The following is a 13,016-nucleotide window of genomic DNA, read 5'->3' on the forward strand; positions in this document are numbered from 1 at the left end:
GGTAAGGCTCTGTCTGTGTTCTGCGTATGTGACTGAGGTGCAGTATTTCTGCTTCCCTTATTCTGCATTAGGTAAGGCTCTGTCTGGTGTTCTGCGAGTATAACAGGTGCAGTATTTCTGCTTCCCTTATTCTGTATTAGGTAAGGCTCTGTCTGTGTTCTGCGAGTATAACAGGTGCAGTATTTCTGCTTCCCTTATTCTGTATCAGGTAAGGCTCTGTCTGTGTTCTGCGAGTATAACAGGTGCAGTATTTCTGCTTCCCTTATTCTGTATTAGGTAAGGCTCTGTCTGTGTTCTGCGAGTATAACAGATGCAGTATTTCTGCTTCCCTTATTCTGTATTAGGTAAGGCTCTGTCTGTGTTCTGCGAGTATAACAGGTGCAGTATTTCTGCTTCCCTTATTCTGTATTAGGTAAGGCTCTGTCTGTGTTCTGCGTATGTGACTGAGGTGCAGTATTTCTGCTTCCCTTATTCTGCATTAGGTAAGGCTCTGTCTGGTGTTCTGCGAGTATAACAGGTGCAGTATTTCTGCTTCCCTTATTCTGTATTAGGTAAGGGTCTGTCTGTGTTCTGCGTTTGTGACTGAGGTGCAGTATTTCTGCTTCCCTTATTCTGCATTAGGTAAGGATCTGTCTGTGTTCTGCGAGTATAACAGGTGCAGTATTTCTGCTTCCCTTATTCTGTATCAGGTGAGGCTCTGTCTGTGTTCTGCGTGTGTAAATGAGGTGCAGTATTTCTGCTTCCCTTATTCTCTATTAGGTAAGGATCTGTCTGTGTTCTGCGAGTATAACAGGTGCAGTATTTCTGCTTCCCTTATTCTGCATTAGATAAGGCTCTGTCTGTGTTCTGCGAGTATAACAGGTGCAGTATTTCTGCTTCCCTTATTCTGTATCAGGTGAGGCTCTGTCTGTGTTCTGCGAGTATAACAGGTGCAGTATTTCTGCTTCCCTTATTCTGCATTAGATAAGGCTCTGTCTGTGTTCTGCGAGTATAACAGGTGCAGTATTTCTGCTTCCCTTATTCTGTATCAGGTAAGGCTCTGTCTGGTGTTCTGCGAGTATAACAGGTGCAGTATTTCTGCTTCCCTTATTCTGTATCAGGTAAGGATCTGTCTGTGTTCTGCGAGTATAACAGGTGCAGTATTTCTGCTTCCCTTATTCTGTATCAGGTGAGGCTCTGTCTGTGTTCTGCGAGTATAACAGGTGCAGTATTTCTGCTTCCCTTATTCTGCATTAGATAAGGCTCTGTCTGTGTTCTGCGAGTATAACAGGTACAGTATTTCTGCTTCCCTTATTCTGTATCAGGTAAGGCTCTGTCTGTGTTCTGCGAGTATAACAGGTGCAGTATTTCTGCTTCCCTTATTCTGTATCAGGTAAGGCTCTGTCTGTGTTCTGCGAGTATAACAGGTGCAGTATTTCTGCTTCCCTTATTCTGTATCAGGTGAGGCTCTGTCTGTGTTCTGCGAGTATAACAGGTGCAGTATTTCTGCTTCCCTTATTCTGCATTAGGTAAGGCTCTGTCTGTGTTCTGCGAGTATAACAGGTGCAGTATTTCTGCTTCCCTTATTCTGTATCAGGTGAGGCTCTGTCTGTGTTCTGCGTGTGTAAATGAGGTGCAGTATTTCTGCTGGCATTTGTTTTTCTCTAGGGCTTTGTTTTGTTAACCTCAGTAGGTGGTGTATTAGTGTTCTAGGCACATTATAATATTTACATTGCTACCGAGTCATAGATAAGGCTGCTGCTGTTTGTGTTACTTCTGATAGTGTTTGGCGGTGAAGGGTTTGCAGTTACTGAGATGAGTGTGTATGTGGAAAAGGAGGAGAACTGTGTAAGTGTGCATGAGAATCTGGGGAGTGAACGAGAGTGTGTGCGTGTGCTTGTGAGAATGAACATATATGCGCGTGAAAGAGTATGAGAGAGAATATGCAAGTGTGTTAGGTTTGTGTGCATGCTGCTCCAATGTTCTCTCTAAGGATTGGGTTGCTGTGAGTATAAAATTGATAGGCTTTTTGCATCAAAGAAATAATAATCACAGGATAATGAAACCAAACATTTTTGCAAACAGCAACCCAATCCTTAGAGGGAACATTGTTTACAGCACTCCTGGTTATCCTGCATTCCTGCTATTTCAGTGTTTCCTGTTTCCTGATTCTCCAGCCTTGTCAGCCTCGTCTTCTCTCGTTTTGTTTTGCTAGTCTGTCTCATCCAATGTCCTCTGTTTGTCCTCATGTATCCTTGGCCTGACTTCTGGATACTGACCTCTTGCTTTGCACCTGACCACGAGTGTCTGCTGCCTGCTCCTGACCTCTTGCTTTGGACCTGACCATGTTTGCTTGCTGCTTGCCCTGACTCTTGCCTCTCCCGGTGCATCCGGCTTGCTGCCTGTCCTGACTGTGGCATGCCCTTGGACTCTTGCCTTTTCTTCCACCCTAGGGATCCACCTGCCGGCCATCAGAACTCAAGGGTTCAACCTGTGGGGGGAGATGGCTGGAATAGGTGAAGCGCCAGCCTTTTTCAATACAAGGCGCATTCACCTCCCGTCGGCAGAGGCCTTGTAGGCTCGCCTACGATGCTGCATCAACTACAAAGGGCTCACTCACATGCCAATCATTACATGCATCCCCCTAACATCAGTAAAGTCAATATAGTGCTTTCTTAGCTGGTTTATCAGTATACTAGTGTAAGAGTCTCTAAAAAAATGACAGAGAGAAAATGGCATCTGCCAATGTAGACTTAGTCAACTGATGTCCCCTGCTCCTTTTCTCAGTCATGGGTAGAAAGCACAGAGGCCAGACAATCTTCTGAAGCATATTTTACACATGAAAACACGAGCTCAACTGTGGGAAATTTGTAAAAAAAAAATGTGCGTCTTTGTGTATCCCCTGAAAAACACACTTTAATTGTTAAGGAACAATTTTTAGTGGGATACTGAGAATAGACCTTAAGGAGATGAAACCAATCAATGCATTTCCCATTTTTGGAGCACAACACACAGTGACCAAGGCACAAATGCCATGCAACTGTTGTCAGATGGCTCCAGAAGACTCCTCCCCACAGACCCTACCTACTTAGAAATCTCCCACTTCCTCCCTTGGAAACTGCAGACACAACGTTGAGCAGAGCTTCTAAGGTTGACTTCTTTGTAACTATTCTTAAAAGCCTGAACCCTAGGACCCCAAGACAAACCACCCAGACCTTGAAGTGCCCCATTTCTGCTTTTTCTCCCCTTTTGACTAATATTTTTTGTTTCTGAGGTCCCTGTCCCACCTGCAGCCTCGGAAGCTCCATAAATCTGAATTATACATGTTATCTATCTGTACTCTTATTAACTTATACAACAGTCGGCATCTTTGGGCTACTGAATGCTCAGGAAGTGTAACAAGACCAACAGATCCTGTACCGACCCAAAACATTTATGAGCGGGTCGGTCCTGACTGCTATGGGAATTGACAGTAAGGAAAACTCCCACCTGCAGTGTTGGCTGATGTCCGCGCATTCTCTCTGCAGTGGTTTTTGAAGATGTGACCTGCACTCCGCCTTGCAGCTTTGCGCCTCTTCCATGGGGGCTTTAAAGCCGTTGTACATGATGAGGAGACTGCTCTAGCTGCAATGGTCAGAGGAAACTCAGATTTCTGTCGGCTTTTCTTATACGTCACTGATATGAGATCCAATCCATCTGGAGCTGGTGGACCCTTCTCACCAGCGTCATACAAGATGGGTAACTGCTCACATTTCCTGAAGAGCTTTCTCTTTGCCACGTAATATGTGAAACCCTCTTGAGGGCCACAGAACGACGTTTCACCTCTTTAAATAAGGACAAAAGGTCTTGGGTCTTGAATCGGGGGGCCTGCTGGGCAAAAGACAGGAGCCCTAGCTCCTGGGCCACAGTGATAGTAATAAAGGCACATTTTGCAAAGGAAGAGACCCTGGTATCACTCTTTATATGTTCACCAGGAAGTGGAACTGTTGTGAGTACTGTGAACTGATTCTGTCTTGATGTATTTGCACTTGTTATTAGGGACCGTATACTGTTCCTGCTCCATGTCCTGCAGGAATCTGTAGTTTATACTGAAATCTCTAAAAGTGAAGATAACTTGTGTACTGTTCCTGTAACCTTGGCTGTTTAACAATAAACTTTCTGTTAAACCTAGAATAGAAAGGCTCTGGGTTATGTAAGAGTTTCTTAACCAGTGTGCCATCAGACCTGATCAGTTGTGCCATGGAAAAGTCATCATTGCTTGATGATGCTCAGATCCAGGCCCGCACCTAGCTCTGCACTCAGCACCTCGCAGCAACAAGAAACACCAGTGGTGGCTCCTACATGTGTAGGATCTCCTTTCTGAGAAGTCGTGTAGTCATGTACGCCGCCTGTTCCTGGCTGCGGCATGAACCGTGGAGCGTAGTAATTACCAGGCAGCGTGCAGGGCACGGATAGCTGGGCCGTGCATTGTGCAGCACACGCGGTGCACACAGCGCCTCCTCATCTTCCACTTACTGAGCCTCATCTGTTGAGTCCTTCCATGTTCTGCCTTATCTTTAGGATGAATGAGGCAGTGAGAGTGTGCACTGAGCACTGAATATGACTCACTTTGAGTGTTGGGAGCAGCAGCAGTGAAGGAGCTCCGGCAGCCACATGTGTCAGCCAAGGTAACTGACCTAGCTGGCTGCATCACACTTTCTCCTATACTTGTATATAGAGGGAGATGTTCCATTCCAGTGGCTTCATGTGTGTGTCTCTCTCCTCTCTCTGTTTTAAAATTTGGAAGACAGACTGGAGGGGCTTTCAGTCTTTCCCTAGCTCCTCTCCCTATGCAGCCAGGAAGATGCTCAATTGCAAAGGGAGAGGAATTGTTGGCAGAAAAAGGGAGGTTACACTGCCCCTGTACAGGTCCCTGGTGAGACCTCACTGGGAATACTGAGTACAGTTCTGGAGACCCCACCTTCAAAAGGATATAAACAGGATGGAGTCGCTCCAGAGGGGGCTACTAACATGGTCAGTGGTCTTCATTATAAAGGATAAGTGTACTCCCTGGAGGAAAGGCAAGATGGGGAGATATGATGGAGACATTTAAATAATTACACAGGTTTCCACGCACAGAAGGCGAGCTTCTTTCAACAGAAAGGAGGCTCTAGAATGAGGGGTCATGGGATGAGGTCATCTTAGGAAATATTTCTGTACAGAAAGGGTGATGAATGCATGGAACAAACTCTGGTGAAGACAAAAACAGATTTTGAATTCAAGAAAACATGGGATAAATGCAGGGAGGCAATGGGAATTATAATGCTAAATTAATTGGGTGGCTGGGCAGAATAAATGGGCCAGATAGCCTTTTGCTGCCATCATGTTTCTATGATACTTTTGACCACACTGCCTGTTCCATGGAGACGTCTGTGCCACACCACATTTTTGTTAATATAGGTGAGCTTTGGGCCTGCAGAGGTTGGGAAATGCTGCTTTAAGTAACTCAGGACAAGCCTGACACTTGAGATTTTGGGGCTTTGGATATAAAGTGGTCAAAACTATTTATTGGTTAATGTAAAAAGAAGAATTAACCTTACTAACAAAATCTGGAGAAGTTCTCAACATCATCCAGGCTGGAAAAAAATGCAGAAAAGGTGACACAGAGGATGGAGATTTCAGTTCACTCACTTTCCTGTCTGAGCAAACTCCAACCAAAAATACTCCCTAAATGTCAGAAAATAAGGAGAAGTTGAACTTGAAGGTTCAAATGAAGGCTCCACAAAAGAGCATTTAATGCAATATTCAAACCCCATGGAGGTCCTGCCTTCAACAACGAAAAGCCCCAAAATCCTCAGCACGTCCAAGTAGGAAGATGAAGAATTACCTTCAGCTCTGATGGATCCTCAGTCTATCAACATTCAGGCCTAACTCTAGGCCCTGAAATAAAATCTACAACCGGCTGAGGTCCTACACCCCAGCACTGAGCAATCTAGATGTCCTTAGTCCAAGTCTATCTTGCTGGCACTATACCTGGCCTGACACTATCAGAGCAGTCCAGGGATCTCAGGCCTTGCGTCACAACGTCCAGACTTTGGGATGAAAAGTGGAACCTTGTAATTTCTGGCAATCCCAGAGGCTCTTCCGGCTTCAGATCCAGGAAGTCCATCTCAGTCTGCGGGACCGGTCCCACCACCTCTGCTTTGCAAGACTTTTATCTTTGACAGCTCTCAAGGGAGCATTGCCCACAGAGGTGATTTATTTTCCAAATTTGGGCAAGGGCATCCATGTCCATCAGCCTGTCATCCCTGAAGTATCTGAAAAACCTTCAGGAGCTTCGTACTGTAGGCTGATGCCATCGGATCCATGACAGGGGTGCCCCTCTGAGTACAGAAACCATCTTGAGCTCCATCTTGAGCTCTAATCCCCCTGGGGCCAGAGCTGTTCTGCTCAGCTTCAGATGTCCCATGACATGATGTTCTGTCAAAGTGAGCAGATTTGGTTCTGCCCATCTTGGCACCTTGAATAATTCTTGGGTCATTTTCTGCACTCCTTGCACCACTTCTTTGCCATCACTATATTAATTGATCTGATTCTCACATTCGATTTATTATATTTACAGATTACTTTCTTTAAACAATTCATCTTCCAAACCTGTCAAACCCCCAAAGACAAAGCATGCATTTCCAGGCCATTCATGTGTAGGGAGTAGTCTTATGGAGACCCAAGTCCTCTGATACTTGATGCATTTTTTCACTCAGAGCACAGTCAAGCTATGGAATCCGTTGCCAGAGGACGTGGTCAAGGCAACTAACATAGTGGGGTTCAACAGAGGGTTGGACAAGTTCCTGAAGGAAACATCCATAACCGGTTATTAGACAGGTAGACTTGGGAAAGCCAACTATTGGGGATCTGCTGGCTACTTGTGACCCAGTCAGGCCACTGTTGGAGGCACGAAGCTGGGCTCGATGGGCCTTGATCTTACCCAGCATGGCACTTATGTTCTTATGAAGGTGTCTCCCAACCTGCAGAGGTTCACTTCTGTAGCCATCTGGCAGGCTATTGGCTCTGTCTAGGCTTATCTAATCATCCACCAGATCAAAGAACCTTTCACATCCCTCTTCAGGAGAAACTGAAACGGGAGGTTTAGTTGGAGGCCTTCTTAATGAGCCACTCTATAAATGGTGGTGGGTTAACTGGAAATATCTTGCTGTCCTTAGTCTCCATACTAAGCAAAGATTTCTTAGGGCTATCAGTAGTCAAGACTCAGGTTTCTAGAAAGCCATGATGACTTTCCTTCCAACAGAGCTCGTACAGGACTCAATGAAGCACTGAGCCCTTTCGAAGAATGGCTGTCCCAATCCATCATCTGAATCCTTGGAAGATTCCTGGAAAACAAGGGACTCCTCAGTGCTTCTGATATCAGAAACAAGGGAGGAACCACTAGGATTTCTCTCTCTTGAGATACTGCCTGCACAGAAAACCTTGGGAATATTAGGATCTTTCCAATGCATCAGATAGAGAATTCGCACCACCTTCTGATTCAGAGGTCTAGTGCAGTGCAGTATGGATTTGACTCCTGGACCCTGCTTCCTCTGCTCCTTTCCAGTCAAGGCTTGAAGGAAAGGAATCTTAGTCATTACATAAGAGCGACCCTAGAGCTGGTATTCAGATTGTATATGCACCAGGTTCACAAGAGGGCTGCAGTTGTGGCTCCCTACTAAGATCTGGCATCATGCCAATGGCTGGGCCATAGAGGGGGGCAGACAGGCACAGGCAACATAGGCATGTGCCTAGGATGTCAAATTCTGAAGGCCCCCAAAACCTGGAACTCCCCCACTGCTCCCTGATTTCCAGGGCAAAATCCCCCTACCCCAAGTACTCTGCCTATGGGCGCCATTATTTTAACTCTGGCTCAGAGGGTGGGTCCTAATTCGAGAAAAAACTCCATAATGTATATATATGAAGGCTCATGAAGCCTCAGCTTCAGACTCTTCCTCCCCTCCCCACCCAATCATAAATGGCAGTAGTGCGTGGGACTGGGGCAGGTATTGACTAGGCTGAAAGACCAGGTACGGAAGAAAGTGCATCAGAACCCAAAATGCCCAAGGTCAGTGGGGAAGAAACACTGCCCACAGTTATAACAGTGCATATACAAGGATTTTACTGGGCAGATCTGGGACGCTCGCTCCAAATGTGCAGACAGCATAACCCAGTACACACAGGGCCTGAGGGGCTCTCGCAAGGGGAACATGCTAGCAATTCAGTCTCACAAAAAGGCAGTTTCCAAATCCCCGAGAAGCACACTGTGTACATTTTATTAGCACAAAAATATTAGGGAACCTATTCAAGCTATCAGGGCTAGCAGCTATCTCCTGCAGATTTACCCAATGGTGCACATGTGGGAGATAAGTGGAGGCCTCGGTAGATTGAGCAGGGTCTCAGGAAATTTGACATTAGCTAGTTACCTACTATTATTCTCTTTTATAAAATTAAAATAGTTTTCCAACCTTTGCTGTATCTGCCTTTATTCTCTGGTTCCACTTGTCTCTCGTTTTTCTTGCTCTCTGGTCCAGCTTTGCTGCCATCCCCTCTCGTCCTCTTGTGGCTCAGCTGCCTCTGATCGTCTTCCTGGCTCTTCCTTCTCCGTTTCAGTCCTCTCTCTCTCCTTCCTACAGCAGTGCATTGGCTTTTCATTCCGTTTTCTTTCTCCCTTCCCCTTGAAGCCTTAACGTTTACTGTCCATGTTCTGCTTCACCCTACGGCAGGTTCGGCAGCCAGGACTCCATCTAATAGAAAGCTCACCAGAGCTCTTTACCTCATCCCTTCCTCCTGCTCCCTACCTCAGTCTCCTCCTCCCTTTCCTTCCCCTCTTGATCCTCTCCCTGATCCCCTAACACCCTACTATTCTCCTTTTTGCCCTTCCCTCCCCCCCTCCCCCGCCTCACACACACACACACACACACACTGTTCTTCTGCTCTTCTGCTCAACTCCATCCTGCTCCCCTTTCCCACTCTCCACCTCCTGCTCTCAGTCTCCCCTTTCTCATTATCCTTCTCCTCTGGGTCAACTTCCTCTTACTTCCTTTTTCATCTCTCTCTCCCGTTCTTTCTCCTTTTCTCTTTCCATCTCGCTCCCCTCTTGCTCTCTTCCCTTTCTCCTTCTCCATCTCCACGCCCGTCCCCGACTCTGGTGGCATGGAAGGGACACAGCTCTTTCAGGGGGGGCAGGAGCTGGAAGATCCCCTATGCCCCCCCCCCCCCCCACCTCAGCCAACTGTGATCAAGGGTAATTCCTTCCCAAGGGTGAGCGGGAGAGGAAGATTCCCTTCCTGGGGGGGGGGGCAGGGAGAGAAGGCGGGTGCCTGAGAGGGTAATAGCCACATGCAGGAAAGGAAACCGTGACAGCTGGGACATTTCCATAAGATCAGGGACGTCTTAGAGGAAGAAAAGGAGCTCGGAATTACAGGTTCTTTTCTCTGTAATTCCAGAGCTTCCTCTCCGGTGCCGAGCACATGGCTGCTCTCTGCATGGCGGCCTTCAGACTTAAGGTTGCCACCCAATCACGGGGTCCAAGGTACGCTTGTAACTCGGTGGCAGATTCCTGTTCTCGTCGCTGCCTCCGGCCTCGCGGCCGAATTTCTTAACCTGGCCGTGCGCAGTTCCCGGCTACGTTCGGGTCTTGCGGTGCCCTCACCCCCCGCGTTCTTCTCGGAGGGCCTGGGTCGGCAGTGCGAGACCACAGAGCCAGGGGGGGGGGCCGTGGGCAGCGCAAGGCTCACGGCCCCGAGAACTGCGCGGAGCTTGGTTAAAGATGTGGCGGCGGGACCGGGGGCAACGAGAGAACCGCAGAAGGACAGAGTGAGGAAGAGGGAGTGGGGGGGAGGGCAGAAAAACGTGGTGGGGAGCAGGAGAGGGGCTGAGAGCACTGGAGGGAGGAGAGCAATTAGTGGGGGATGCAATGGGAGGAAGAGAGAGTAAAGGGGAGGAGGAGAGGTTGAGAGAAGGCCGGGACATGGCACAAGTCACAGGCTTAAGTATTTGTCTTCCATTTGCAAGCCACAGTTGTAATTGCATGGGAACAGCCCCCGAGACGCCCGGGAGGGGATGCCTGTCTTCTCTTGGTGTGCAAGAGGCCCCACATTACGGAGAAAAATAACTTTGGCTGACGTTATCTTCTGCTCCTGAGTGTGGTCGGATCTCTACTTTCGCCTTTAACGCACCCCCAGGCAGCATTTCAACCCCGGGTAACCTGTCCAGCGGGCCAGGGCTGAAGCACCCCTTCCCACCACAGAGGTTGCCCAGAATGAAGCCAACGAGCCGGTGGCAGAGGGCAATGCCCGGGCAGGCGCATTTCTAGGGGTTCTCAGACTGCCCCGGGGCACGAGAGCAGGAGGCACAGCAGGGCAGCCTCCTCGTAGCAAGAACCTGCCCCCCCATTACAGGCGCAAAAGCAATCGCAGGGCTAAATTTCTGTGCAGAGTCAATCAGAAGAAGGCAGAGGCAGCTAAATTAACCCAAGGCGCTTCCCAATGGTTCTGCTCACTTAGGTTTTACCTGAAGCACTTTTTTTCCCTACCAGGAGCTGCAGGTTATTAACGCTTTTTGGCGAAAGATGCGCTATTTCAGCAAACTGACTGGCAGCGCTTTCCTGCACCTTCTTTCATTTTGTGACCAAGTGATGCCCAGTCCTTAAATCTGGCCCTCAGAGGGCAATTTTCAAAAGTCACTTATGAGGGTAAACAACAGCTGACGCCCCTAAAGTAACCGCCTGAAGATAAGCACGGTCCTGCACGGAAACGTTCCCACAAGCGCAGACTGTCCGCACGCAAACCAAGTGCAAATTTCAAACTGGAAGCACGCGCGTACTTCCTCTTTGAAAATCGGTGCAAAGGCAGACTGTCTGAAAATTGCGCCCTTGGGTGGCAACTGGCACCAGGAGGCCGGCAAAAACGCGCATAGATTACACCAATTTTCAAAGTGGATGCAGGCGCGGGCGTGAAAGTGACTGCACCGAAACCGCCAGTGCACGATCACACTGCTAAAACGCACACACACAGAAATGTTTCCGGGCAAACGTTACGAGCGTAGGCTTAAAAATACGAAACCACGCGCCGGAGCGCAAACTCCTTCCCAACCTGGGAACGCCCGCCCTTCCGTCTGAGCCTCGCACGCACGGGGGCAGTAGACGCACAGGCTCGCCCCGCACAGCGGGCAGCGGAAAAGGCCCTGGCAAAATTCTCCGCCTTACGTCTTGCACTTCAGAAGGGGATTTTATTCGCCTATCGCTGGTCCCGATGTCGGCCCCCGTCAGTTTCTCCCGGCTCTGCCTGCCCGCTGGCTGGACGTGCTTTAACGGTGGCGAGCAGCGCCTCCCGCCTACGGCCACGCACGATCTCGGCGGGCCCTGGGTTAGGGACACTGCGCTGGGGCCCGAGTCCCGGGGCCTGCTTCTTCCCACAACAGGAGCTCTGTGTGTGTGTGGATCTCGGCCTCCCTTTTCGGACACCACAGTCACTAAACTGAGCCATCCCAAAAAAAATAAGGAGTGGCCCTGGGGGCATGGTTGGGGGTGGCCTCTGACGCAGGGGGGAATTTACTAAGCTGCGCTATGTCAGGAGCCCGTGGGAGGGGCAAAAGCAGGCCTGAGGCTGGCCGGCGCCATTTTTACAATGGTGCAGCCTGACCCGGATGCCGGGGGGGGGGGGGGGGGGGCGCTCCGGCCACCCAGGGGACTTTAAGTGCTTTGTGGGGGTTCTGTGGGGTGGGCTATAGTGGGAAGGGTCTGGGGGGGGGGGGGGGAGGCGCAATTCTTACTACACAAGGGGGCATGGCTTGGGATTAGGGTGAAGAGCCAGGTCTGCAACTTTCACTGCCTCGAGGGGCAGCAGGGTGTTGGGAGATAAAGTCGCATGAGACCCCCCTCCCCTACCAAAGGCTTTTACACTGCTATAGGGGGGGGGGGAGGAGGGGAGAGGCTGGGGACACTAGGTTTTTGTTTTTTTTTTAAACATGGTGGCACCGGGATGAGGGCCCGCCGTCGCGAGCGTCAGCTAAGCCAGGGTATTTTTCACAGTATTTTACCGCTGGGAAACATTCTACAAGATTTGCCATCCAGCAGTACCGATTACCAAAGCTTAATGAACCCCATGCGGCTTTTCCCCCTGGCAGTTTAGAAACAGACCCCCCCCCCCCCCCCCCCCCCCCCCCCCCCCCCACAGACAGCACAAATCAGCTAACATTTAGCTGCTTAGGTCAGGCCGCCCCAAATGGCAGGCCTAAACCTAGCTGATGAGGTTCAGCTAGGCCCGGATTTAGGCACAGGCAGCGCAGGCCGCACAAAGAACTGGCAGCTAAAATCAGGGATGCGCACTCACAGGCCCTGACGTCCCCGTCCCCCCTGCTCCGAGCACAGGCTTCCTGTTACCGGGGAAACCTGTGTGAGGGGCGGGACCGCCGCAGGCTCTCTGAGTGCGCTGCCCGGCTCACAGGCCCTGCATGGATTTTAGATGCCAGCCTAAATAAAGCTGGATGAAAAGAAAGCCTAGAGGAAGCCCAGAGGTGAGGGGGAGACAGATGAGGAACTAAGGGGAGAGGGGAAAAATCTAGGCAGGGCCCTGCCACCTCCAGTGATTTTTTTTCCAGGGGAGGGGGAAGATAAAAGAGGGAACCCCCTCCCCAAGCCTATGGGTGCTTAAGTTTTAAATCCAGCCTTGGGTTCAGCTAAAAAGCTGCTTAACGTAGCTCGCCATACTTTGGCTGGCTAGCGATGCTCTGAAAATCCACACCTAGGTACCAAATTAACAACCACAGGAACAATGCTACAGACAACAAAGTCAGGACCCACCAAGGCTAGCAGGAGACATGGGATGGATTCCAGAACCCAGGATTTTCTCATCAGAGTCTCCAACCAGTCCAACACCTCCCTTCTATGATGCACATCAAGTCAACAATGCTGGTGTGAGGTCATCATTCCGTCCCATTTATGAGATAAACTCACGTTGATGACAGGAAGGACTGATGGCTGCCCACTGCCACCATAAAGCTACAACGTGCGT

The 13,016-nt window shown here is 49.5% G+C and overlaps 1 protein-coding gene across 4 annotated transcripts in view; it reads right to left on the reverse strand.

Moving 5' to 3' along the window:
* Window positions 1–13,016, reverse strand: part of DYRK4 (dual specificity tyrosine phosphorylation regulated kinase 4) — a 246,022-nt gene that overhangs the window by 200,867 nt on the left and 32,139 nt on the right. For 2 of the 4 annotated variants that reach the window (XM_029597287.1, XM_029597285.1), the window contains exon 2: window positions 8,469–8,630. The exons of 1 other annotated variant lie outside the window; for it this stretch is intronic. In XM_029597287.1, coding sequence (XP_029453147.1) covers window positions 8,469–8,546 — 78 coding nt within the window. In that variant the 5' untranslated portion in view covers window positions 8,547–8,630. Of the gene's footprint in view, window positions 1–8,468; window positions 8,631–12,805; window positions 12,859–13,016 lie in introns of those variants that run through there. One more of the 4 variants, XM_029597286.1, reaches the window with a different exon arrangement.

The sequence above is a fragment of the Rhinatrema bivittatum genome, chromosome 4 (assembly GCF_901001135.1).
Source record: "Rhinatrema bivittatum chromosome 4, aRhiBiv1.1, whole genome shotgun sequence".
NCBI classification, from domain to species: Eukaryota; Metazoa; Chordata; class Amphibia; order Gymnophiona; family Rhinatrematidae; genus Rhinatrema; species Rhinatrema bivittatum.